General features: G+C 52.7%; 1 protein-coding gene across 1 annotated transcript in view; it reads left to right on the top strand.

The window, feature by feature from the left end:
* Positions 1 to 23,439: 23,439 nt before the first annotated feature.
* The window catches only part of LOC142907889 (uncharacterized), a 48,056-nt gene continuing 43,921 nt past the window's right edge, over positions 23,440 to 27,574 (top strand). Inside the window, exon 1 of the mRNA XM_076057791.1 lies at positions 23,440 to 23,444. Coding sequence (XP_075913906.1) covers positions 23,440 to 23,444 — 5 coding nt within the window. The remainder of the gene's footprint in view (positions 23,445 to 27,574) is intronic.

The following is a 27,574-nucleotide window of genomic DNA, read 5'->3' as shown; positions in this document are numbered from 1 at the left end:
AGTGAGTGAGTGAGTGACTGAGTGAGTGACTGACCAGGCAGGGGGTAGGAGGTGAACCCAGGCCCTATGTATGGGTAGACACTGACTGAGTGAGTGAGTGACTGAGTGAGTGACTGAGTGAGTGACTGACCAGGCAGGGGGTAGGAGCTGAACCCAGGCCCTATGTAGGGGTAGACACTGACTGAGTGACTGAGTGAGTGAGTGAGTGACTGAGTGAGTGACTGAGTGACTGAGTGAGTGACTGACCAGGCAGGGGGTAGGAGGTGAACCCAGGCCCTATGTAGGGGTAGACACTGACTGAGTGAGTGAGTGACTGAGTGAGTGACTGAGTGAGTGACTGAGTGACTGAGTGAGTGACTGAGTGACTGACTGAGTGACTGAGTGACTGAGTGAGTGACTGAGTGAGGGACTGACCAGGCAGGGGGTAGGAGGTGAACCCAGGCCCTATGTAGGGGTAGACACTGACTGAGTGACTGAGTGAGTGACTGAGTGAGTGACTGAGTGACTGACCAGGCAGGGGGTAGGAGGTGAACCCAGGCCCTATGTAGGGGTAGACACTGACTGAGTGACTGAGTGAGTGACTGAGTGACTGACCAGGCAGGGGGTAGGAGGTGAACCCAGGCCCTATGTATGGGTAGACACTGACTGAGTGACTGAGTGAGTGACTGAGTGAGTGACTGAGTGACTGAGTGAGTGACTGAGTGAGTGACTGAGTGACTGACCAGGCAGGGGGTAGGAGGTGAACCCAGGCCCTATGTAGGGGTAGACACTGACTGAGTGACTGAGTGAGTGACTGAGTGAGTGACTGAGTGACTGACCAGGCAGGGGGTAGGAGGTGAACCCAGGCCCTATGTAGGGGTAGACACTGACTGAGTGACTGAGTGAGTGACTGAGTGAGTGACTGAGTGACTGACCAGGCAGGTGGTAGGAGGTGAACCCAGGCCCTATGTATGGGTAGACACTGACTGAGTGAGTTAGTGACTGAGTGACTGAGTGAGTGACTGAGTGAGTGACTGAGTGAGTGACTGAGTGACTGAGTGAGTGACTGAGTGAGTGACTGACCAGGCAGGGGGTAGGAGGTGAACCCAGGCCCTACGTAGGGGTAGACAATGACTATGTGAGTGAGTGACTGAGTGACTGAGTGAATGACTGAGTGAGTGACTGAGTGAGTGACTGACCAGGCAGGGGGTAGGAGGTGAACCCAGGCCCTATGTAGGGGTAGACACTGACTGAGTGACTGAGTGAGTGACTGAGTGAGTGACTGAGTGACTGACCAGGCAGGGGGTAGGAGGTGAACCCAGGCCCTATGTAGGGGTAGACACTGACTGAGTGACTGAGTGAGTGACTGAGTGAGTGACTGAGTGACTGACCAGGCAGGGGGTAGGAGGTGAACCCAGGCCCTATGTAGGGGTAGACACTGACTGAGTGACTGAGTGAGTGACTGAGTGAGTGACTGAGTGACTGACCAGGCAGGGGGTAGGAGGTGAACCCAGGCCCTATGTATGGGTAGACACTGACTGAGTGAGTTAGTGACTGAGTGACTGAGTGAGTGACTGAGTGAGTGACTGAGTGAGTGACAGAGTGACTGAGTGAGTGACTGAGTGAGTGACTGACCAGGCAGGGGGTAGGAGGTGAACCCAGGCCCTACGTAGGGGTAGACACTGACTATGTGAGTGAGTGACTGAGTGACTGAGTGACTGAGTGAGTGACTGAGTGAGTGACTGAGTGACTGACCAGGCAGGGGGTAGGAGGTGAACCCAGGCCCTATGTAGGGGTAGACACTGACTGAGTGAGTGACTGAGTGAGTGACTGAGTGAGTGACTGAATGACTGAGTGAGTGACTGAGAGACTAAGTGAGTGAGTGACTGAGTGAGTGATTGAGTGAGTGACTGAGTGAGTGACTGAGTGAGTGACTGAGTGAGTGACTGACCAGGCAGGGGGTAGGAGGTGAAACCAGGCCCTATGTAGGGGTAGACACTGACTGAGTGACTGAGTGATTGAGTGAGTGAGTGAGTGACTGAGTGAGTGACTGAGTGAGTGAGTGACTGTGTGAGTGACTGAGTGAGTGACTGAGTGACTGAGTGACAGAGTGAGTGACTAAGTGAGTGACTGAGTGACTGAGTGAGTGACTGTGTGAGTGACTGAGTGACTGAGTGACTGAGTGAGTGACTGAGTGACTGACTGAGTGAGTGACTGAGTGAGTGAGTGACTGAGCGACTGAGTGAGTGACTGAGTGACTGAGTGAGTGACTATGTGAGTGAGTGACTGAGTGAGTGACTGAGTGACTGAGTGACTGAGTGAGTGACTGAGTGATTGACTGAGTGAGTGACTGAGTGAGTGACTGAGTGACTGAGTGAGTGACTGAGTGACTGAGTGAGTGACTGAGTGACTGACTGACTGAGTGACTGAGTGAGTGACTGAGTGAGTGACTGACTGAGTGACTGACTGAGTGAGTGAGTGACTAAGTGACTGAGTGACTGAGTGACTGAGTGACTAAGTGAGTGACTGAGTGACTGAATGAGTGACTGAGTGACTGAGTGAGTGAGTGACTGAGTGAGTGACTGAGTGAGTGACTGAGTGACTAAGTGAGTGAGTGACTGAGTGACTGAGTGAGTGACTGAGTGACTGAGTGAGTGACTGACCAGGCAGGGGGTAGGAGGTGAACCCAGGCCCTACGTAGGGGTAGACACTGACTGAGTGAGTTAGTGACTGAGTGAGTGACTGAGTGACTGAGTGAGTGAGTGACTGAGTGAGTGAGTGAGTGACTGAGTGAGTGACTGAGTGACTGACCAGGCAGGGGGTAGGAGGTGAACCCAGGCCCTATGTAGGGGTAGACACTGACTGAGTGAGTGACTGAGTGAGTGACTGAGTGAGTGACTGAGTGAGTGACTGACCAGGCAGGGGGTAGGAGGTGAACCCAGGCCCTACGTAGGGGTAGACACTGACTGAGTGAGTGAGTGACTGAGTGAGTGACTGAGTGAGTGACTGAGTGAGTGAGTGACTGAGTGACTGAGTGAGTGACTGACCAGGCAGGGGGTAGGAGGTGAACCCAGGCCCTATGTAGGGGTAGACACTGACTGAGTGAGTGAGTGACTGAGTGAGTGACTGAGTGAGTGAGTGACTGAGTGACTGAGTGACTGAGTGAGTGACTGAGTGAGTGAGTGAGTGACTGAGTGAGTGACTGAGTGAGTGACTGACTGAGTGACTGAGTGAGTGACTGACCAGGCAGGCGGTAGGAGGTGAACCCAGGCCCTATGTAGGGGTAGACACTGACTGACTGAGTGAGTGACTGAGTGAGTGACTGAGTGAGTGACTGAGTGACTGAGTGAGTGACTGACCAGGCAGGGGGTAGGAGGTGAACCCAGGCCCTATGTATGGGTAGACACTGACTGAGTGAGTGACTGAGTGAGTGACTGACCAGGCAGGGGGTAGGAGGTGAACCCAGGCCCTATGTAGGGGTAGACACTGACTGAGTGAGTGACTGAGTGACTGAGTGAGTGACTGACCAAGCAGGGGGTAGGAGGTGAATCCAGGCCCTACGTAGGGGTAGACACTGACTGAGTGAGTGAGTGACTGAGTGACTGAGTGACTGAGTGAGTGACTGAGTGAGTGACTGAGTGACTGACCAGGCAGGGGGTAGGAGGTGAACCCAGGCCCTACGTAGGGGTAGACACTGACTTAGTGAGTGACTGAGTGAGTGACTGAGTGAGTGACTGACCAGGCAGGGGGTAGGAGGTGAACCCAGGCCCTACGTAGGGGTAGACACTGACTGAGTGAGTGAGTGACTGAGTGAGTGAGTGAGTGACTGAGTGACTGAGTGAGTGACTGAGTGAGTGAGTGAGTGACTGACCAGGCAGGGGGTAGGAGGTGAACCCAGGCCCTACGTAGGGGTAGACACTGACTGAGTGAGTGAGTGACTGAGTGAGTGAGTGACTGAGTGAGTGACTGAGTGACTGACCAGGCAGGGGGTAGGAGGTGAACCCAGGCCCTACGTATGGGTAGACACTGACTGAGTGACTGAGTGAGTGACTGAGTGAGTGACTGAGTGAGTGAGTGACTGAGTGAGTGACTGAGTGACTGAGTGAGTGACTGACCAGGCAGGGGGTAGGAGGTGAACCCAGGCCCTACGTAGGGGTAGACACTGACTGAGTGAGTGAGTGACTGAGTGAGTGAGTGACTGAGTGAGTGACTGAGTGAGTGACTGAGTGACTGAGTGAGTGACTGAGTGAGTGACTGAGTGACTGAGTGACTGAGTGAGTGACTGAGTGAGTGACTGAGTGACTGAGTGAGTGACTGAGTGAGTGACTGAGTGACTGAGTGAGTGACTGACCAGGCAGGGGGAAGGAGGTGAACCCAGGCCCTACGTAGGGGTAGACACTGACTGAGTGACTGAGTGAGTGACTGAGTGACTGAGTGAGTGACTGAGTGAGTGACTGAGTGACTGACCAGGCAGGGGGTAGGAGGTGAACCCAGGCCCTATGTAGGGGTAGACACTGACTGAGTGACTTAGTGAGTGACTGAGTGAGTGACTGAGTGACTGAGTGAGTGACTGAGTGAGTGACTGAGTGACTGAGTGAGTGAGTGACTGAGTGAGTGACTGAGTGACTGAGTGAGTGACTGACCAGGCAGGGGGTAGGAGGTGAACCCAGGCCCTACGTAGGGGTAGACACTGACTGAGTGACTGAGTGAGTGACTGAGTGAGTGACTGAGTGACTGAGTGAGTGACTGAGTGAGTGACTGAGTGAGTGACTGAGTGACTGACCAGGCAGGGGGTAGGAGGTGAACCCAGGCCCTACGTAGGGGTAGACACTGACTGAGTGACTGAGTGAGTGACTGATTGACTGAGTGAGTGACTGACCAGGCAGGGGGAAGGAGGTGAACCCAGGCCCTACGTAGGGGTAGGCACTGAGTGAGTGACTGAGTGAGTGACTGAGTGACTGAGTGAGTGACTGAGTGAGTGACTGAGTGAGTGAGTGACTGAGTGACTGAGTGAGTGACTGAGTGAGTGACTGAGTGACTGAGTGAGTGACTGAGTGAGTGACTGAGTGACTGACCAGGCAGGGGGAAGGAGGTGAACCCAGGCCCTACGTAGGGGTAGACACTGACTGAGTGACTGACTGAGTGACTGAGTGAGTGACTGAGTGACTGACTGAGTGACTGAGTGACTGAGTGAGTGAGTGACTGACTGAGTGACTGAGTGAGTGACTGAGTGACTGACTGAGTGACTGAGTGAGTGAGTGAGTGACTGAGTGAGTGACTGACCAGGCAGGGGGAAGGAGGTGAACCCAGGCCCTACGTAGGGGTAGACACTGACTGAGTGAGTGACTGAGTGACTGAGTGAGTGACTGAGTGAGTGACTGACCAGGCAGGGGGAAGGAGGTGAACCCAGGCCCTACGTAGGGGTAGACACTGACTGAGTGAGTGAGTGAGTGACTGAGTGAGTGACTGAGTGAGTGACTGAGTGACTGACTGACCAGGCAGGGGGAAGGAGGTGAACCCAGGCCCTACGTAGGGGTAGACACTGACTGAGTGACTGAGTGAGTGACTGAGTGAGTGACTGAGTGAGTGACTGACCAGGCAGGGGGTAGGAGGTGAACCCAGGCCCTACGTAGGGGTAGACACTGACTGAGTGACTGAGTGAGTGACTGAGTGAGTGACTGAGTGAGTGACTGACCAGGCAGGGGGTAGGAGGTGAACCCAGGCCCTACGTAGGGGTAGACACTGACTGAGTGACTGAGTGAGTGAGTGACTGAGTGAGTGACTGAGTAACTGACTGAGTGAGTGACTGAGTGAGTGACTGAGTGACTAACTGAGTGACTGAGTGAGTGACTGAGTGAGTGACTGACCAGGCAGGGGGAAGGAGGTGAACCCAGGCCCTACGTAGGGGTAGACACTGACTGAGTGAGTGAGTGAGTGACTGAGTGAGTGACTGAGTGACTGAGTGAGTGACTGAGTGAGTGACTGAGTGAGTGACTGACCAGGCAGGGGGAAGGAGGTGAACCCAGGCCCTACGTAGGGGTAGACACTGACTGAGTGAGTGAGTGAGTGACTGAGTGACTGACTGAGTGACTGAGTGAGTGACTGAGTGAGTGACTGAGTGAGTGACTGACCAGGCAGGGGGAAGGAGGTGAACCCAGGCCCTACGTAGGGGTAGACACTGACTGAGTGAGTGAGTGAGTGACTGAGTGACTGACTGAGTGACTGAGTGAGTGACTGAGTGAGTGACTGACCAGGCAGGGGGAAGGAGGTGAACCCAGGCCCTATGTAGGGGTAGACACTGACTGAGTGACTGAGTGAGTGACTGAGTGACTGAGTGAGTGACTGACCAGGCAGGGGGAAGGAGGTGAACCCAGGCCCTACGTAGGGGTAGACACTGACTGAGTGAGTGACTGAGTGACTGAGTGAGTGACTGAGTGAGTGACTGAGTGACTGACCAGGCAGGGGGAAGGAGGTGAACCCAGGCCCTACGTAGGGGTAGACACTGACTGAGTGAGTGAGTGACTGAGTGAGTGACTGAGTGAGTGACTGAGTGAGTGACTGAGTGACTGAGTGAGTGACTGAGTGACTGAGTGAGTGACTGAGTGAGTGACTGAGTGACTGACTGAGTGAGTGACTGAGTGACTGACCAGGCAGGGGGAAGGAGGTGAACCCAGGCCCTACGTAGGGGTAGACACTGACTGAGTGAGTGAGTGACTGAGTGAGTGACTGAGTGAGTGACTGAGTGAGTGACTGAGTGACTGAGTGAGTGACTGAGTGACTGAGTGAGTGACTGAGTGAGTGACTGAGTGACTGACTGAGTGACTGAGTGAGTGACTGACCAGGCAGGGGGAAGGAGGTGAACCCAGGCCCTACGTAGGGGTAGACACTGACTGAGTGAGTGAGTGACTGAGTGAGTGACTGAGTGAGTGACTGAGTGAGTGACTGAGTGAGTGACTGAGTGACTGACTGAGTGACTGACTGAGTGACTGAGTGAGTGACTGACCAGGCACGGGGTAGGAGGTGAACCCAGGCCCTACGTAGGGGTAGACACTGACTGAGTGAGTGACTGAGTGAGTGACTGAGTGACTGAGTGAGTGACTGACCAGGCAGGGGGAAGGAGGTGAACCCAGGCCCTACGTAGGGGTAGACACTGACTGAGTGACTGAGTGAGTGACTGAGTGACTGAGTGAGTGACTGACCAGGCAGGGGGAAGGAGGTGAACCCAGGCCCTACGTAGGGGTAGACACTGACTGAGTGAGTGACTGAGTGACTGAGTGAGTGACTGAGTGAGTGACTGAGTGACTGACCAGGCAGGGGGAAGGAGGTGAACCCAGGCCCTACGTAGGGGTAGACACTGACTGAGTGAGTGAGTGACTGAGTGAGTGACTGAGTGAGTGACTGAGTGACTGAGTGAGTGACTGAGTGACTGAGTGAGTGACTGAGTGAGTGACTGAGTGAGTGACTGAGTGACTGACTGAGTGACTGACTGAGTGAGTGAGTGACTGAATGAGTGACTGAGTGACTGAGTGAGTGAGTGACTGAGTGAGTGACTGAGTGAGTGACTGAGTGACTAAGTGAGTGAGTGACTGAGTGACTGAGTGAGTGACTGAGTGACTGAGTGAGTGACTGACCAGGCAGGGGGTAGGAGGTGAACCCAGGCCCTACGTAGGGGTAGACACTGACTGAGTGAGTTAGTGACTGAGTGAGTGACTGAGTGACTGAGTGAGTGAGTGACTGAGTGAGTGAGTGAGTGACTGAGTGAGTGACTGAGTGACTGACCAGGCAGGGGGTAGGAGGTGAACCCAGGCCCTATGTAGGGGTAGACACTGACTGAGTGAGTGACTGAGTGAGTGACTGAGTGAGTGACTGAGTGAGTGACTGACCAGGCAGGGGGTAGGAGGTGAACCCAGGCCCTACGTAGGGGTAGACACTGACTGAGTGAGTGAGTGACTGAGTGAGTGACTGAGTGAGTGACTGAGTGAGTGAGTGACTGAGTGACTGAGTGAGTGACTGACCAGGCAGGGGGTAGGAGGTGAACCCAGGCCCTATGTAGGGGTAGACACTGACTGAGTGAGTGAGTGACTGAGTGAGTGACTGAGTGAGTGAGTGACTGAGTGACTGAGTGACTGAGTGAGTGACTGAGTGAGTGAGTGAGTGACTGAGTGAGTGACTGAGTGAGTGACTGACTGAGTGACTGAGTGAGTGACTGACCAGGCAGGCGGTAGGAGGTGAACCCAGGCCCTATGTAGGGGTAGACACTGACTGACTGAGTGAGTGACTGAGTGAGTGACTGAGTGAGTGACTGAGTGACTGAGTGAGTGACTGACCAGGCAGGGGGTAGGAGGTGAACCCAGGCCCTATGTATGGGTAGACACTGACTGAGTGAGTGACTGAGTGAGTGACTGACCAGGCAGGGGGTAGGAGGTGAACCCAGGCCCTATGTAGGGGTAGACACTGACTGAGTGAGTGACTGAGTGACTGAGTGAGTGACTGACCAAGCAGGGGGTAGGAGGTGAATCCAGGCCCTACGTAGGGGTAGACACTGACTGAGTGAGTGAGTGACTGAGTGACTGAGTGACTGAGTGAGTGACTGAGTGAGTGACTGAGTGACTGACCAGGCAGGGGGTAGGAGGTGAACCCAGGCCCTACGTAGGGGTAGACACTGACTTAGTGAGTGACTGAGTGAGTGACTGAGTGAGTGACTGACCAGGCAGGGGGTAGGAGGTGAACCCAGGCCCTACGTAGGGGTAGACACTGACTGAGTGAGTGAGTGACTGAGTGAGTGAGTGAGTGACTGAGTGACTGAGTGAGTGACTGAGTGAGTGAGTGAGTGACTGACCAGGCAGGGGGTAGGAGGTGAACCCAGGCCCTACGTAGGGGTAGACACTGACTGAGTGAGTGAGTGACTGAGTGAGTGAGTGACTGAGTGAGTGACTGAGTGACTGACCAGGCAGGGGGTAGGAGGTGAACCCAGGCCCTACGTATGGGTAGACACTGACTGAGTGACTGAGTGAGTGACTGAGTGAGTGACTGAGTGAGTGAGTGACTGAGTGAGTGACTGAGTGACTGAGTGAGTGACTGACCAGGCAGGGGGTAGGAGGTGAACCCAGGCCCTACGTAGGGGTAGACACTGACTGAGTGAGTGAGTGACTGAGTGAGTGAGTGACTGAGTGAGTGACTGAGTGAGTGACTGAGTGACTGAGTGAGTGACTGAGTGAGTGACTGAGTGACTGAGTGACTGAGTGAGTGACTGAGTGAGTGACTGAGTGACTGAGTGAGTGACTGAGTGAGTGACTGAGTGACTGAGTGAGTGACTGACCAGGCAGGGGGAAGGAGGTGAACCCAGGCCCTACGTAGGGGTAGACACTGACTGAGTGACTGAGTGAGTGACTGAGTGACTGAGTGAGTGACTGAGTGAGTGACTGAGTGACTGACCAGGCAGGGGGTAGGAGGTGAACCCAGGCCCTATGTAGGGGTAGACACTGACTGAGTGACTTAGTGAGTGACTGAGTGAGTGACTGAGTGACTGAGTGAGTGACTGAGTGAGTGACTGAGTGACTGAGTGAGTGAGTGACTGAGTGAGTGACTGAGTGACTGAGTGAGTGACTGACCAGGCAGGGGGTAGGAGGTGAACCCAGGCCCTACGTAGGGGTAGACACTGACTGAGTGACTGAGTGAGTGACTGAGTGAGTGACTGAGTGACTGAGTGAGTGACTGAGTGAGTGACTGAGTGAGTGACTGAGTGACTGACCAGGCAGGGGGTAGGAGGTGAACCCAGGCCCTACGTAGGGGTAGACACTGACTGAGTGACTGAGTGAGTGACTGATTGACTGAGTGAGTGACTGACCAGGCAGGGGGAAGGAGGTGAACCCAGGCCCTACGTAGGGGTAGGCACTGAGTGAGTGACTGAGTGAGTGACTGAGTGACTGAGTGAGTGACTGAGTGAGTGACTGAGTGAGTGAGTGACTGAGTGACTGAGTGAGTGACTGAGTGAGTGACTGAGTGACTGAGTGAGTGACTGAGTGAGTGACTGAGTGACTGACCAGGCAGGGGGAAGGAGGTGAACCCAGGCCCTACGTAGGGGTAGACACTGACTGAGTGACTGACTGAGTGACTGAGTGAGTGACTGAGTGACTGACTGAGTGACTGAGTGACTGAGTGAGTGAGTGACTGACTGAGTGACTGAGTGAGTGACTGAGTGACTGACTGAGTGACTGAGTGAGTGAGTGAGTGACTGAGTGAGTGACTGACCAGGCAGGGGGAAGGAGGTGAACCCAGGCCCTACGTAGGGGTAGACACTGACTGAGTGAGTGACTGAGTGACTGAGTGAGTGACTGAGTGAGTGACTGACCAGGCAGGGGGAAGGAGGTGAACCCAGGCCCTACGTAGGGGTAGACACTGACTGAGTGAGTGAGTGAGTGACTGAGTGAGTGACTGAGTGAGTGACTGAGTGACTGACTGACCAGGCAGGGGGAAGGAGGTGAACCCAGGCCCTACGTAGGGGTAGACACTGACTGAGTGACTGAGTGAGTGACTGAGTGAGTGACTGAGTGAGTGACTGACCAGGCAGGGGGTAGGAGGTGAACCCAGGCCCTACGTAGGGGTAGACACTGACTGAGTGACTGAGTGAGTGACTGAGTGAGTGACTGAGTGAGTGACTGACCAGGCAGGGGGTAGGAGGTGAACCCAGGCCCTACGTAGGGGTAGACACTGACTGAGTGACTGAGTGAGTGAGTGACTGAGTGAGTGACTGAGTAACTGACTGAGTGAGTGACTGAGTGAGTGACTGAGTGACTAACTGAGTGACTGAGTGAGTGACTGAGTGAGTGACTGACCAGGCAGGGGGAAGGAGGTGAACCCAGGCCCTACGTAGGGGTAGACACTGACTGAGTGAGTGAGTGAGTGACTGAGTGAGTGACTGAGTGACTGAGTGAGTGACTGAGTGAGTGACTGAGTGAGTGACTGACCAGGCAGGGGGAAGGAGGTGAACCCAGGCCCTACGTAGGGGTAGACACTGACTGAGTGAGTGAGTGAGTGACTGAGTGACTGACTGAGTGACTGAGTGAGTGACTGAGTGAGTGACTGAGTGAGTGACTGACCAGGCAGGGGGAAGGAGGTGAACCCAGGCCCTACGTAGGGGTAGACACTGACTGAGTGAGTGAGTGAGTGACTGAGTGACTGACTGAGTGACTGAGTGAGTGACTGAGTGAGTGACTGACCAGGCAGGGGGAAGGAGGTGAACCCAGGCCCTATGTAGGGGTAGACACTGACTGAGTGACTGAGTGAGTGACTGAGTGACTGAGTGAGTGACTGACCAGGCAGGGGGAAGGAGGTGAACCCAGGCCCTACGTAGGGGTAGACACTGACTGAGTGAGTGACTGAGTGACTGAGTGAGTGACTGAGTGAGTGACTGAGTGACTGACCAGGCAGGGGGAAGGAGGTGAACCCAGGCCCTACGTAGGGGTAGACACTGACTGAGTGAGTGAGTGACTGAGTGAGTGACTGAGTGAGTGACTGAGTGAGTGACTGAGTGACTGAGTGAGTGACTGAGTGACTGAGTGAGTGACTGAGTGAGTGACTGAGTGACTGACTGAGTGAGTGACTGAGTGACTGACCAGGCAGGGGGAAGGAGGTGAACCCAGGCCCTACGTAGGGGTAGACACTGACTGAGTGAGTGAGTGACTGAGTGAGTGACTGAGTGAGTGACTGAGTGAGTGACTGAGTGACTGAGTGAGTGACTGAGTGACTGAGTGAGTGACTGAGTGAGTGACTGAGTGACTGACTGAGTGACTGAGTGAGTGACTGACCAGGCAGGGGGAAGGAGGTGAACCCAGGCCCTACGTAGGGGTAGACACTGACTGAGTGAGTGAGTGACTGAGTGAGTGACTGAGTGAGTGACTGAGTGAGTGACTGAGTGACTGACTGAGTGACTGACTGAGTGACTGAGTGAGTGACTGACCAGGCACGGGGTAGGAGGTGAACCCAGGCCCTACGTAGGGGTAGACACTGACTGAGTGAGTGACTGAGTGAGTGACTGAGTGACTGAGTGAGTGACTGACCAGGCAGGGGGAAGGAGGTGAACCCAGGCCCTACGTAGGGGTAGACACTGACTGAGTGACTGAGTGAGTGACTGAGTGACTGAGTGAGTGACTGACCAGGCAGGGGGAAGGAGGTGAACCCAGGCCCTACGTAGGGGTAGACACTGACTGAGTGAGTGACTGAGTGACTGAGTGAGTGACTGAGTGAGTGACTGAGTGACTGACCAGGCAGGGGGAAGGAGGTGAACCCAGGCCCTACGTAGGGGTAGACACTGACTGAGTGAGTGAGTGACTGAGTGAGTGACTGAGTGAGTGACTGAGTGACTGAGTGAGTGACTGAGTGACTGAGTGAGTGACTGAGTGAGTGACTGAGTGAGTGACTGAGTGACTGACTGAGTGACTGACTGAGTGAGTGACTGAGTGACTGACCAGGCAGGGGGAAGGAGGTGAACCCAGGCCCTACGTAGGGGTAGACACTGACTGAGTGAGTGACTGAGTGAGTGACTGAGTGAGTGACTGAGTGAGTGACTGAGTGACTGAGTGAGTGACTGAGTGAGTGACTGAGTGACTGACTGAGTGACTGACTGAGTGACTGAGTGAGTGACTGACCAGGCAGGGGGAAGGAGGTGAACCCAGGCCCTACGTAGGGGTAGACACTGACTGAGTGAGTGAGTGACTGAGTGAGTGACTGAGTGAGTGACTGAGTGAGTGACTGAGTGACTGAGTGAGTTACTGAGTGACTGAGTGAGTGACTGAGTTAGTGACTGAGTGACTGACTGAGTGACTGACTGAGTGACTGAGTGAGTGACTGACCAGGCAGGGGGTAGGAGGTGAACCCAGGCCCTACGTAGGGGTAGACACTGACTGAGTGAGTGACTGAGTGAGTGACTGAGTGACTGAGTGAGTGACTGACCAGGCAGGGGGAAGGAGGTGAACCCAGGCCCTACGTAGGGGTAGACACTGACTGAGTGAGTGACTGAGTGAGTGAGTGAGTGACTGAGTGACTGAGTGAGTGACTGAGTGAGTGAGTGAGTGACTGACCAGGCAGGGGGTAGGAGGTGAACCCAGGCCCTATGTAGGGGTAGACACTGACTGAGTGACTGAGTGAGTGACTGAGTGAGTGACTGAGTGACTGACCAGGCAGGGGGTAGGAGGTGAACCCAGGCCCTATGTAGGGGTAGACACTGACTGAGTGACTGAGTGAGTGACTGAGTGAGTGACTGAGTGACTGACCAGGCAGGTGGTAGGAGGTGAACCCAGGCCCTATGTATGGGTAGACACTGACTGAGTGAGTTAGTGACTGAGTGACTGAGTGAGTGACTGAGTGAGTGACTGAGTGAGTGACTGAGTGACTGAGTGAGTGACTGAGTGAGTGACTGACCAGGCAGGGGGTAGGAGGTGAACCCAGGCCCTACGTAGGGGTAGACAATGACTATGTGAGTGAGTGACTGAGTGACTGAGTGAATGACTGAGTGAGTGACTGAGTGAGTGACTGACCAGGCAGGGGGTAGGAGGTGAACCCAGGCCCTATGTAGGGGTAGACACTGACTGAGTGACTGAGTGAGTGACTGAGTGAGTGACTGAGTGACTGACCAGGCAGGGGGTAGGAGGTGAACCCAGGCCCTATGTAGGGGTAGACACTGACTGAGTGACTGAGTGAGTGACTGAGTGAGTGACTGAGTGACTGACCAGGCAGGGGGTAGGAGGTGAACCCAGGCCCTATGTAGGGGTAGACACTGACTGAGTGACTGAGTGAGTGACTGAGTGAGTGACTGAGTGACTGACCAGGCAGGGGGTAGGAGGTGAACCCAGGCCCTATGTATGGGTAGACACTGACTGAGTGAGTTAGTGACTGAGTGACTGAGTGAGTGACTGAGTGAGTGACTGAGTGAGTGACAAAGTGACTGAGTGAGTGACTGACCAGGCAGGGGGTAGGAGGTGAACCCAGGCCCTACGTAGGGGTAGACACTGACTATGTGAGTGAGTGACTGAGTGACTGAGTGACTGAGTGAGTGACTGAGTGAGTGACTGAGTGACTGACCAGGCAGGGGGTAGGAGGTGAACCCAGGCCCTATGTAGGGGTAGACACTGACTGAGTGAGTGACTGAGTGAGTGACTGAGTGAGTGACTGAGTGACTGAGTGAGTGACTGAGAGACTAAGTGAGTGAGTGACTGAGTGAGTGATTGAGTGAGTGACTGAGTGAGTGACTGAGTGAGTGACTGAGTGAGTGACTGACCAGGCAGGGGGTAGGAGGTGAAACCAGGCCCTATGTAGGGGTAGACACTGACTGAGTGACTGAGTGATTGAGTGAGTGAGTGAGTGACTGAGTGAGTGACTGAGTGAGTGAGTGACTGTGTGAGTGACTGAGTGAGTGACTGAGTGACTGAGTGACAGAGTGAGTGACTAAGTGAGTGACTGAGTGACTGAGTGAGTGACTGTGTGAGTGACTGAGTGACTGAGTGACTGAGTGAGTGACTGAGTGACTGACTGAGTGAGTGACTGAGTGAGTGAGTGACTGAGCGACTGAGTGAGTGACTGAGTGACTGAGTGAGTGACTATGTGAGTGAGTGACTGAGTGAGTGACTGAGTGACTGAGTGACTGAGTGAGTGACTGAGTGATTGACTGAGTGAGTGACTGAGTGAGTGACTGAGTGACTGAGTGAGTGACTGAGTGACTGAGTGACTGAGTGAGTGACTGAGTGACTGACTGACTGAGTGACTGAGTGAGTGACTGAGTGAGTGACTGACTGAGTGACTGACTGAGTGAGTGAGTGACTAAGTGACTGAGTGACTGAGTGACTGAGTGACTAAGTGAGTGACTGAGTGACTGAATGAGTGACTGAGTGACTGAGTGAGTGAGTGACTGAGTGAGTGACTGAGTGAGTGACTGAGTGACTAAGTGAGTGAGTGACTGAGTGACTGAGTGAGTGACTGAGTGACTGAGTGAGTGACTGACCAGGCAGGGGGTAGGAGGTGAACCCAGGCCCTACGTAGGGGTAGACACTGACTGAGTGAGTTAGTGACTGAGTGAGTGACTGAGTGACTGAGTGAGTGAGTGACTGAGTGAGTGAGTGAGTGACTGAGTGAGTGACTGAGTGACTGACCAGGCAGGGGGTAGGAGGTGAACCCAGGCCCTATGTAGGGGTAGACACTGACTGAGTGAGTGACTGAGTGAGTGACTGAGTGAGTGACTGAGTGAGTGACTGACCAGGCAGGGGGTAGGAGGTGAACCCAGGCCCTACGTAGGGGTAGACACTGACTGAGTGAGTGAGTGACTGAGTGAGTGACTGAGTGAGTGACTGAGTGAGTGAGTGACTGAGTGACTGAGTGAGTGACTGACCAGGCAGGGGGTAGGAGGTGAACCCAGGCCCTATGTAGGGGTAGACACTGACTGAGTGAGTGAGTGACTGAGTGAGTGACTGAGTGAGTGAGTGACTGAGTGACTGAGTGACTGAGTGAGTGACTGAGTGAGTGAGTGAGTGACTGAGTGAGTGACTGAGTGAGTGACTGACTGAGTGACTGAGTGAGTGACTGACCAGGCAGGCGGTAGGAGGTGAACCCAGGCCCTACGTAGGGGTAGACACTGACTGACTGAGTGAGTGACTGAGTGAGTGACTGAGTGAGTGACTGAGTGACTGAGTGAGTGACTGACCAGGCAGGGGGTAGGAGGTGAACCCAGGCCCTATGTATGGGTAGACACTGACTGAGTGAGTGACTGAGTGAGTGACTGACCAGGCAGGGGGTAGGAGGTGAACCCAGGCCCTATGTAGGGGTAGACACTGACTGAGTGAGTGACTGAGTGACTGAGTGAGTGACTGACCAAGCAGGGGGTAGGAGGTGAATCCAGGCCCTACGTAGGGGTAGACACTGACTGAGTGAGTGAGTGACTGAGTGACTGAGTGACTGAGTGAGTGACTGAGTGAGTGACTGAGTGACTGACCAGGCAGGGGGTAGGAGGTGAACCCAGGCCCTACGTAGGGGTAGACACTGACTTAGTGAGTGACTGAGTGAGTGACTGAGTGAGTGACTGACCAGGCAGGGGGTAGGAGGTGAACCCAGGCCCTACGTAGGGGTAGACACTGACTGAGTGAGTGAGTGACTGAGTGAGTGAGTGAGTGACTGAGTGACTGAGTGAGTGACTGAGTGAGTGAGTGAGTGACTGACCAGGCAGGGGGTAGGAGGTGAACCCAGGCCCTACGTAGGGGTAGACACTGACTGAGTGAGTGAGTGACTGAGTGAGTGAGTGACTGAGTGAGTGACTGAGTGACTGACCAGGCAGGGGGTAGGAGGTGAACCCAGGCCCTACGTATGGGTAGACACTGACTGAGTGACTGAGTGAGTGACTGAGTGAGTGACTGAGTGAGTGAGTGACTGAGTGAGTGACTGAGTGACTGAGTGAGTGACTGACCAGGCAGGGGGTAGGAGGTGAACCCAGGCCCTACGTAGGGGTAGACACTGACTGAGTGAGTGAGTGACTGAGTGAGTGAGTGACTGAGTGAGTGACTGAGTGAGTGACTGAGTGACTGAGTGAGTGACTGAGTGAGTGACTGAGTGACTGAGTGACTGAGTGAGTGACTGAGTGAGTGACTGAGTGACTGAGTGAGTGACTGAGTGAGTGACTGAGTGACTGAGTGAGTGACTGACCAGGCAGGGGGAAGGAGGTGAACCCAGGCCCTACGTAGGGGTAGACACTGACTGAGTGACTGAGTGAGTGACTGAGTGACTGAGTGAGTGACTGAGTGAGTGACTGAGTGACTGACCAGGCAGGGGGTAGGAGGTGAACCCAGGCCCTATGTAGGGGTAGACACTGACTGAGTGACTTAGTGAGTGACTGAGTGAGTGACTGAGTGACTGAGTGAGTGACTGAGTGAGTGACTGAGTGACTGAGTGAGTGAGTGACTGAGTGAGTGACTGAGTGACTGAGTGAGTGACTGACCAGGCAGGGGGTAGGAGGTGAACCCAGGCCCTACGTAGGGGTAGACACTGACTGAGTGACTGAGTGAGTGACTGAGTGAGTGACTGAGTGACTGAGTGAGTGACTGAGTGAGTGACTGAGTGAGTGACTGAGTGACTGACCAGGCAGGGGGTAGGAGGTGAACCCAGGCCCTACGTAGGGGTAGACACTGACTGAGTGACTGAGTGAGTGACTGATTGACTGAGTGAGTGACTGACCAGGCAGGGGGAAGGAGGTGAACCCAGGCCCTACGTAGGGGTAGGCACTGAGTGAGTGACTGAGTGAGTGACTGAGTGACTGAGTGAGTGACTGAGTGAGTGACTGAGTGAGTGAGTGACTGAGTGAGTGACTGAGTGACTGAGTGAGTGACTGAGTGAGTGACTGAGTGACTGAGTGAGTGACTGAGTGAGTGACTGAGTGACTGACCAGGCAGGGGGAAGGAGGTGAACCCAGGCCCTACGTAGGGGTAGACACTGACTGAGTGACTGACTGAGTGACTGAGTGAGTGACTGAGTGACTGACTGAGTGACTGAGTGACTGAGTGAGTGAGTGACTGACTGAGTGACTGAGTGAGTGACTGAGTGACTGACTGAGTGACTGAGTGAGTGAGTGAGTGACTGAGTGAGTGACTGACCAGGCAGGGGGAAGGAGGTGAACCCAGGCCCTACGTAGGGGTAGACACTGACTGAGTGAGTGACTGAGTGACTGAGTGAGTGACTGAGTGAGTGACTGACCAGGCAGGGGGAAGGAGGTGAACCCAGGCCCTACGTAGGGGTAGACACTGACTGAGTGAGTGAGTGAGTGACTGAGTGAGTGACTGAGTGAGTGACTGAGTGACTGACTGACCAGGCAGGGGGAAGGAGGTGAACCCAGGCCCTACGTAGGGGTAGACACTGACTGAGTGACTGAGTGAGTGACTGAGTGAGTGACTGAGTGAGTGACTGACCAGGCAGGGGGTAGGAGGTGAACCCAGGCCCTACGTAGGGGTAGACACTGACTGAGTGACTGAGTGAGTGACTGAGTGAGTGACTGAGTGAGTGACTGACCAGGCAGGGGGTAGGAGGTGAACCCAGGCCCTACGTAGGGGTAGACACTGACTGAGTGACTGAGTGAGTGAGTGACTGAGTGAGTGACTGAGTAACTGACTGAGTGAGTGACTGAGTGAGTGACTGAGTGACTAACTGAGTGACTGAGTGAGTGACTGAGTGAGTGACTGACCAGGCAGGGGGAAGGAGGTGAACCCAGGCCCTACGTAGGGGTAGACACTGACTGAGTGAGTGAGTGAGTGACTGAGTGAGTGACTGAGTGACTGAGTGAGTGACTGAGTGAGTGACTGAGTGAGTGACTGACCAGGCAGGGGGAAGGAGGTGAACCCAGGCCCTACGTAGGGGTAGACACTGACTGAGTGAGTGAGTGAGTGACTGAGTGACTGACTGAGTGACTGAGTGAGTGACTGAGTGAGTGACTGAGTGAGTGACTGACCAGGCAGGGGGAAGGAGGTGAACCCAGGCCCTACGTAGGGGTAGACACTGACTGAGTGAGTGAGTGAGTGACTGAGTGACTGACTGAGTGACTGAGTGAGTGACTGAGTGAGTGACTGACCAGGCAGGGGGAAGGAGGTGAACCCAGGCCCTATGTAGGGGTAGACACTGACTGAGTGACTGAGTGAGTGACTGAGTGACTGAGTGAGTGACTGACCAGGCAGGGGGAAGGAGGTGAACCCAGGCCCTACGTAGGGGTAGACACTGACTGAGTGAGTGACTGAGTGACTGAGTGAGTGACTGAGTGAGTGACTGAGTGACTGACCAGGCAGGGGGAAGGAGGTGAACCCAGGCCCTACGTAGGGGTAGACACTGACTGAGTGAGTGAGTGACTGAGTGAGTGACTGAGTGAGTGACTGAGTGAGTGACTGAGTGACTGAGTGAGTGACTGAGTGACTGAGTGAGTGACTGAGTGAGTGACTGAGTGACTGACTGAGTGAGTGACTGAGTGACTGACCAGGCAGGGGGAAGGAGGTGAACCCAGGCCCTACGTAGGGGTAGACACTGACTGAGTGAGTGAGTGACTGAGTGAGTGACTGAGTGAGTGACTGAGTGAGTGACTGAGTGACTGAGTGAGTGACTGAGTGACTGAGTGAGTGACTGAGTGAGTGACTGAGTGACTGACTGAGTGACTGACTGAGTGACTGAGTGAGTGACTGACCAGGCAGGGGGAAGGAGGTGAACCCAGGCCCTACGTAGGGGTAGACACTGACTGAGTGAGTGAGTGACTGAGTGAGTGACTGAGTGAGTGACTGAGTGAGTGACTGAGTGAGTGACTGAGTGACTGACTGAGTGACTGACTGAGTGACTGAGTGAGTGACTGACCAGGCACGGGGTAGGAGGTGAACCCAGGCCCTACGTAGGGGTAGACACTGACTGAGTGAGTGACTGAGTGAGTGACTGAGTGACTGAGTGAGTGACTGACCAGGCAGCGGGAAGGAGGTGAACCCAGGCCCTACGTAGGGGTAGACACTGACTGAGTGACTGAGTGAGTGACTGAGTGACTGAGTGAGTGACTGACCAGGCAGGGGGAAGGAGGTGAACCCAGGCCCTACGTAGGGGTAGACACTGACTGAGTGAGTGACTGAGTGACTGAGTGAGTGACTGAGTGAGTGACTGAGTGACTGACCAGGCAGGGGGAAGGAGGTGAACCCAGGCCCTACGTAGGGGTAGACACTGACTGAGTGAGTGAGTGACTGAGTGAGTGACTGAGTGAGTGACTGAGTGACTGAGTGAGTGACTGAGTGACTGAGTGAGTGACTGAGTGAGTGACTGAGTGAGTGACTGAGTGACTGACTGAGTGACTGACTGAGTGAGTGACTGAGTGACTGACCAGGCAGGGGGAAGGAGGTGAACCCAGGCCCTACGTAGGGGTAGACACTGACTGAGTGAGTGACTGAGTGAGTGACTGAGTGAGTGACTGAGTGAGTGACTGAGTGACTGAGTGAGTGACTGAGTGAGTGACTGAGTGACTGACTGAGTGACTGACTGAGTGACTGAGTGAGTGACTGACCAGGCAGGGGGAAGGAGGTGAACCCAGGCCCTACGTAGGGGTAGACACTGACTGAGTGAGTGAGTGACTGAGTGAGTGACTGAGTGAGTGACTGAGTGAGTGACTGAGTGACTGAGTGAGTTACTGAGTGACTGAGTGAGTGACTGAGTTAGTGACTGAGTGACTGACTGAGTGACTGACTGAGTGACTGAGTGAGTGACTGACCAGGCAGGGGGTAGGAGGTGAACCCAGGCCCTACGTAGGGGTAGACACTGACTGAGTGAGTGACTGAGTGAGTGACTGAGTGACTGAGTGAGTGACTGACCAGGCAGGGGGAAGGAGGTGAACCCAGGCCCTACGTAGGGGTAGACACTGACTGAGTGAGTGACTGAGTGAGTGACTGAGTGAGTGACTGAGTGACTGAGTGAGTGACTGAGTGACTGACCAGGCAGGGGGAAGGAGGTGAACCCAGGCCCTACGTAGGGGTAGACACTGACTGAGTGAGTGACTGAGTGAGTGACTGAGTGACTGAGTGAGTGACTGACCAGGCAGGGGGAAGGAGGTGAACCCAGGCCCTACGTAGGGGTAGACACTGACTGAGTGACTGAGTGAGTGACTGAGTGAGTGACTGAGTGAGTGACTGAGTGACTGACCAGGCAGGAGGAAGGAGGTGAACCCAGGCCCTACGTAGGGGTAGACACTGACTGAGTGACTGACTGAGTGAGTGACTGAGTGACTGAGTGAGTGACTGACCAGGCAGGGGGAAGGAGGTGAACCCAGGCCCTACGTAGGGGTAGACACTGACTGAGTGACTGAGTGAGTGACTGAGTGAGTGACTGAGTGAGTGACTGAGTGACTGACCAGGCAGGGGGAAGGAGGTGAACCCAGGCCCTACGTAGGGGTAGACACTGACTGAGTGACTGACTGAGTGAGTGACTGAGTGACTGAGTGAGTGACTGACCAGGCAGGGGGAAGGAGGTGAACCCAGGCCCTACGTAGGGGTAGACACTGACTGAGTGAGTGACTGAGTGACTGAGTGAGTGACTGAGTGAGTGAGTGAGTGACTGACCAGGCAGGGGGAAGGAGGTGAACCCAGGCCCTACGTAGGGGTAGACACTGACTGAGTGAGTGAGTGTATGAGTGAGTGTATGAGTGACTGAGTGACTGAGTGAGTGACTGAGTGACTGAGTGAGTGAGTGAGTGACTGAGTGAGTGACTGAGTGACTGAGTGAGTGACTGAGTGAGTGACTGAGTGAGTGACTGACCAGGCAGGGGGAAGGAGGTGAACCCAGGCCCTACGTAGGGGTAGACACTGACTGAGTGAGTGACTGAGTGACTGAGTGAGTGACTGAGTGAGTGACTGAGTGAGTGACTGACCAGGCAGGGGGAAGGAGGTGAACCCAGGCCCTACGTAGGGGTAGACACTGACTGAGTGAGTGAGTGACTGAGTGAGTGACTGAGTGACTGAGTGAGTGACTGACCAGGCAGGGGGAAGGAGGTGAACCCAGGCCCTACGTAGGGGTAGACACTGACTGAGTGAGTGACTGAGTGACTGAGTGACTGAGTGAGTGACTGACCAGGCAGGGGGAAGGAGGTGAACCCAGGCCCTACGTAGGGGTAGACACTGACTGAGTGAGTGACTGAGTGACTGAGTGAGTGACTGAGTGACTGAGTGAGTGACTGACCAGGCAGGGGGAAGGAGGTGAACCCAGGCCCTACGTAGGGGTAGACACTGACTGAGTGACTGAGTGAGTGACTGAGTGAGTGACTGACCAGGCAGGGGGAAGGAGGTGAACCCAGGCCCTACGTAGGGGTAGACACTGACTGAGTGACTGAGTGAGTGACTGAGTGAGTGACTGACCAGGCAGGGGGAAGGAGGTGAACCCAGGCCCTACGTAGGGGTAGACACTGACTGAGTGACTGAGTGAGTGACTGAGTGAGTGACTGACCAGGCAGGGGGAAGGAGGTGAACCCAGGCCCTACGTAGGGGTAGACACTGACTGAGTGAGTGACTGAGTGAGTGACTGAGTGAGTGACTGACCAGGCAGGGGGAAGGAGGTGAACCCAGGCCCTACGTAGGGGTAGGCGCCGCGCCCGCTGGTGGAGTAAGCAGCAGCCGCAGCCAGATTGGGGTACGCTGCACACACAGAGAGAGAGACTTCACTCACCTAGTCACTCACCTAGTCACTCACCTAGTCACTCACCTAGTCACTCACCTAGTCACTCACCTAGTCACTCACCTAGTCACTCACTCATGTAGTCACTCACTCACCTAGTCACTCACCTAGTCACTCACTCACCTACTCACTCACTCACCTAGTCACTCACCTAGTCACTCACCTAGTCACTCACCTAGTCACTCACCTAGTCACTCACCTAGTCACTCACCTAGTCACTCACTCATGTAGTCACTCACTCACTCACCTAGTCACTCACCTAGTCACTCACCTAGTCACTCACCTAGTCACTCACTCATGTAGTCACTCACTCACTCACCTAGTCACTCACATAGTCACCTACTCACCTAGTCACTCACCTAGTCACTCACCTAGTCACTCACCTAGTCACTCACCTAGTCACTCACCTAGTCACTCACCTAGTCACTCACCTAGTCACTCACCTAGTCACTCACTCATGTAGTCACTCACTCACTCACCTAGTCACTCACCTAGTCACTCACTCACCTACTCACTCACCTAGTCACTCACCTAGTCACTCACCTAGTCACTCACCTAGTCACTCACCTAGTCACTCACCTAGTCACTCACCTAGTCACTCACCTAGTCACTCACTCATGTAGTCACTCACTCACTCACCTAGTCACTCACCTAGTCACTCACCTAGTCACTCACCTAGTCACTCACTCATGTAGTCACTCACTCACTCACCTAGTCACTCACATAGTCACCTACTCACCTAGTCACTCACCTAGTCACTCACCTAGTTACTCACCTAGTCACTCACCTAGTCACTCACCTAGTCACTCACCTAGTCACTCACCTAGTCACTCACCTAGTCACTCACCTAGTCACTCACCTAGTCACTCACCTAGTCACTCACTCATGTAGTCACTCACTCACTCACCTAGTCACTCACTCATGTAGTCACTCACTCACTCACCTAGTCACTCACCTAGTCACTCACCTAGTCACTCACCTAGTCACTCACCTAGTCACTCACTCATGTAGTCACTCACTCACTCACCTAGTCACTCACCTAGTCACTCACCTAGTCACTCACCTAGTCACTCACCTACTCACCTAGTCACTCACTCACTCACCTAGTCACTCACCTAGTCACTCACCTAGTCACCTAGTCACTCACCTAGTCACTCACCTAGTCACTCACCTAGTCACTCACCTAGTCACTCACCTAGTCACTCACCTAGTCACTCACTCATGTAGTCACTCACTCACTCACCTAGTCACTCACTCATGTAGTCACTCACTCACTCACCTAGTCACTCACCTAGTCACTCACCTAGTCACTCACCTAGTCACTCACTCACTCACCAAGTCACTCACTCACACACTCACTCACCTAGTCACTCACCTAGTCACTCACCTAGTCACTCACCTAGTCACTCACTCACTCACCTAGTCACTCACCAAGTCACTCACCTAGTCACTCACCTAGTCACTCACCTAGTCACTCACCTAGTCACTCACCAAGTCACTCACCTAGTCACTCACTCATGTAGTCACTCACTCACTCACCTAGTCACTCACCTAGTCACTCACCTACTCACCTAGTCACTCACTCACCTAGTCACTCACCTAGTCACTCACCTAGTCACTCACCTAGTCACTCACTCATGTAGTCACTCACTCACTCACCTAGTCACTCACCTAGTCACTCACTCACCTACTCACTCACTCACCTAGTCACTCACCTAGTCACTCACCTAGTCACTCACCTAGTCACTCACCTAGTCACTCACTCATGTAGTCACTCACTCACTCACCTAGTCACTCACCTAGTCACTCACCTACTCACTCACTCACTCACCAAGTCACTCACTCACTCACACACTCACTCACCTAGTCACTCACCTAGTCACTCACCTAGTCACTCACCAAGTCACTCACCTAGTCACTCACCTAGTCACTCACCTAGTCACTCACTCATGTAGTCACTCACTCACTCACCTAGTCACTCACCTAGTCACTCACCTAGTCACTCACCTAGTCACTCACCAAGTCACTCACCTAGTCACTCACTCATGTAGTCACTCACTCACTCACCTAGTCACTCACCTAGTCACTCACCTAGTCACTCACCTAGTCACTCACTCACTCACCAAGTCACTCACTCACTCACACACTCACTCACCTAGTCACTCACCTAGTCACTCACTCACTCACCAAGTCACTCACTCACTCACACACTCACTCACCTAGTCACTCACCTAGTCACTCACCTAGTCACTCACGAAGTCACCTAGTCACTCACCTAGTCACTCAACAAGTCACTCACCTAGTCACTCACCTAGTCACTCACCAAGTCACTCACCAAGTCACTCACCTAGTCACTCACTCATGTAGTCACTCACTCACTCACCTAGTCACTCACCTAGTCACTCACCTAGTCACCTAGTCACTCACCTAGTCACTCACCTAGTCACTCACCTAGTCACTCACTCATGTAGTCACTCACTCACTCACTCACTCACCTAGTCACTCACCTAGTCACTCACCTAGTCACCTAGTCACTCACCTAGTCACTCACCTACTCACCTAGTCACTCACCTAGTCACTCACCTAGTCACCTAGTCACTCACCTAGTCACTCACCTAGTCACCTAGTCACTCACCTAGTCACTCACCTAGTCACTCACCTAGTCACCTAGTCACGCACCTAGTCACTCACCTAGTCACCTAGTCACTCACCTAGTCACTCACCTAGTCACTCACCTAGACACTCACCTAGTCACTCACCTAGTCACCTAGTCACGCACCTAGTCACTCACTCATCCACTCACTCATCCACTCACATACTCATTCACTCGCTCATCCACTCACATACTCATTCACTCACTCACACACTCACCTACTCACCTAGTCACTCACTCACCTACTCACTCACTCACCTACTCACCTAGTCACTCACCTAGTCACTCACTCACCTAGTCACTCAATCACTCACCTACTCACTCACCTAGTCACTCACCTACTCACCTACTCACTTACCTACTCACTCACACACTCACCTACTCACCTACTCACTCACTCACCTACTCACTCACTCACCTACTCACCTACTCACTCACTCACTCACCTACTCACCCACTCACACACTCACTCACCTACTCACACACTCACTCACTCACCTACTCACACACTCACTCACTCACTCACCTACCCGCCCACTCACTCACTCACCTACTCACCTACTCACTCACTCACACACTCACCTACTCACTCACTCATTCACTCACCTACTCGCTCACCTACTCACACACTCACCTACTCACTCACCTACTCACACACTCACTCACCTAGTCACTCACCTAGTCACTCACCTACTCACTCACCTACTCACCTACTCACTCATTCACACACTCAACCACTCACTCACCTACTCACTCACCTACTCACTCACTCACCTACTCACTCATTCACTCACCTAGTCACTCATTCACTCACCTACCCACTCACTCACACACACACTCACCTACTCACTCACTCACCTACTCACCTACTCACTCACTCACCTACTCACTCACTCACCTACTCACTCACACACTCACCTACTCACTCACCTACTCACTCACTCACCTACTCACTCACTTACTCCCTCACCTACTCACTCACCTAGTGTAGTGTATAGTGTAGTGTATAGTGTAATGTATAGTAGTGTATAGTGTAGTGTATAGTAGTGTATAGTGTAGTGTATAGTGTATAGTAGTGTATAGTGTAGTGCATAGTAGTGTAAAGTGTAGTGTATAGTAGTGTAGTGTATAGTGTCATGTAAAGTAGTGTGTAGTGTATAGTGTAGTGTAGTAGTGTATAGTAGTGTATAGTGTAGTGTATAGTAGTGTCTAGTGTAGTGTAGTTTGGTGTAGTGTATAGTGTAGTGTATAATGTAGTGTGTAGTGTGGTGTATGGTGTTTAGTATATTGTGTAGTGTAGTGTATAGTGTAGTCTGTAGTAGTGTATAGCGTAGTGTGTAGTGTAGTGTGCAGTGTAGTGTATAGTAGTGTATAGTGTAGTGTATATTGTAGTGTATAGTGTAGTGTATAGTGTGTAGTGTAGTGTATAGTATAGTGTAGTGTATAGTGTAGTGTATAGTGTAGTGTATAGTAGTGTAGTGTATAGTGTAGTGTGTAGTGTATAGTGTAGTGTATAGTGTAGTGTGTAGTGTATAGTGTAGTGTATAGTGTAGTGTATAGTAGTGTAGTGCATAGTGTATAGTAATGTAGTATAGTGTAGTGTATAGTGTAGTGTGTAGTGTATAGTGTAGTGTGTAGTGTAGTGTATAGTGTAGTAGTGTAGTCTAGTGTATAGTGTAGTGTAGTGTATAGTGTAGTGTATAGTGTAGTGTATAGTAGTGTAGTATATAGTGTAGTAGTGTAGTGTATAGTGTAGTGTATAGTGGTATAGTGTAGTGTATAGGTGTAGTGTATAGTGTAGTGTGTAGTGTATAGTGTAGTGTAGTAGTGTAGTGTGTAGTGTAGTGTATAGTGTAGTGTATAGTGTAGTGTAGTGTATAGTGTAGTGTATAGTGTAGTGTAAGTGTAGTAGTGTAGTGTATAGTGTAGTGTATAGTGTGTGTATAGTGTAGTGTATAGTGTAGTGTATAGTGTAGTCTGTAGTGTATAGTGTAGTGTAGTAGTGTAGTGTGTAGTGTAGTGTATAGTGTAGTGTATAGTGTAGTGTATAGTGTAGTGTATAGTGTAGTGTAGTGTATAGTGCAGTGTAGTGCATAGTGTAGTGTATAGTGTAGTGTATATTCCAGTGTATAGTGTAGTGGTGTGGTGTAGTGTGTAGTGTATAGTGTAGTGTGTAGTGTAGTGTATGGTGTAGTAGTGTAGTCTAGTGTATAGTGTAGGTGTGTAGTGTAGTGTATAGTGTAGTGTATAGTGTAGTGTAGTAGTGTAGTGTATAGTGTAGTAGTGTAGTGTATAGTGTAGTGTATAGTGTGGTGTAGTGTAGTGTATAGTGTAGTGTATAGTGTAGGTGTATGTATAGTGTAGTGTATTAGTGTAGTAGTGTAGTGTAGTAGTGTAGTGTGTAGTGTAGTGGGTATAGTGTAGTGTATAGTGTAGTGTATAGTGTAGTGTGTAGTGTAATGTATAGTGTAGTGTATAGTGTAGTAGTGTAGTGTATAGTGTAGTGTAGTGCATAGTGTATAGTGTGTAGTGTAGTGTATAGTGTAGTGTATAGTGTAGTGTGTAGTGTATAGTAGTTTGTAGTGTATAGTGTAGTGATGTAGTAGTAGTGTTGTAGTGTAGTGTATAGTGTAGTGTATAGTGTAGTGTATAGTTAGTGTGTAGTGTAGTGTATAGTGTATTGTAGTCAGTGTAGTAAGTGTAGTGTGTAGTGTAGTGTATAGTGGGTAGTGTAATAGT

The sequence above is a fragment of the Petromyzon marinus genome, chromosome 84 (genome assembly GCF_048934315.1).
Source record: "Petromyzon marinus isolate PM22_M1 ecotype Great Lakes invasive population chromosome 84, UKy_Petmar_22M1.pri1.0, whole genome shotgun sequence".
NCBI classification, from domain to species: domain Eukaryota; kingdom Metazoa; phylum Chordata; class Hyperoartia; order Petromyzontiformes; family Petromyzontidae; genus Petromyzon; species Petromyzon marinus.
This window is presented reverse-complemented; position numbering and strand designations above follow the sequence as displayed.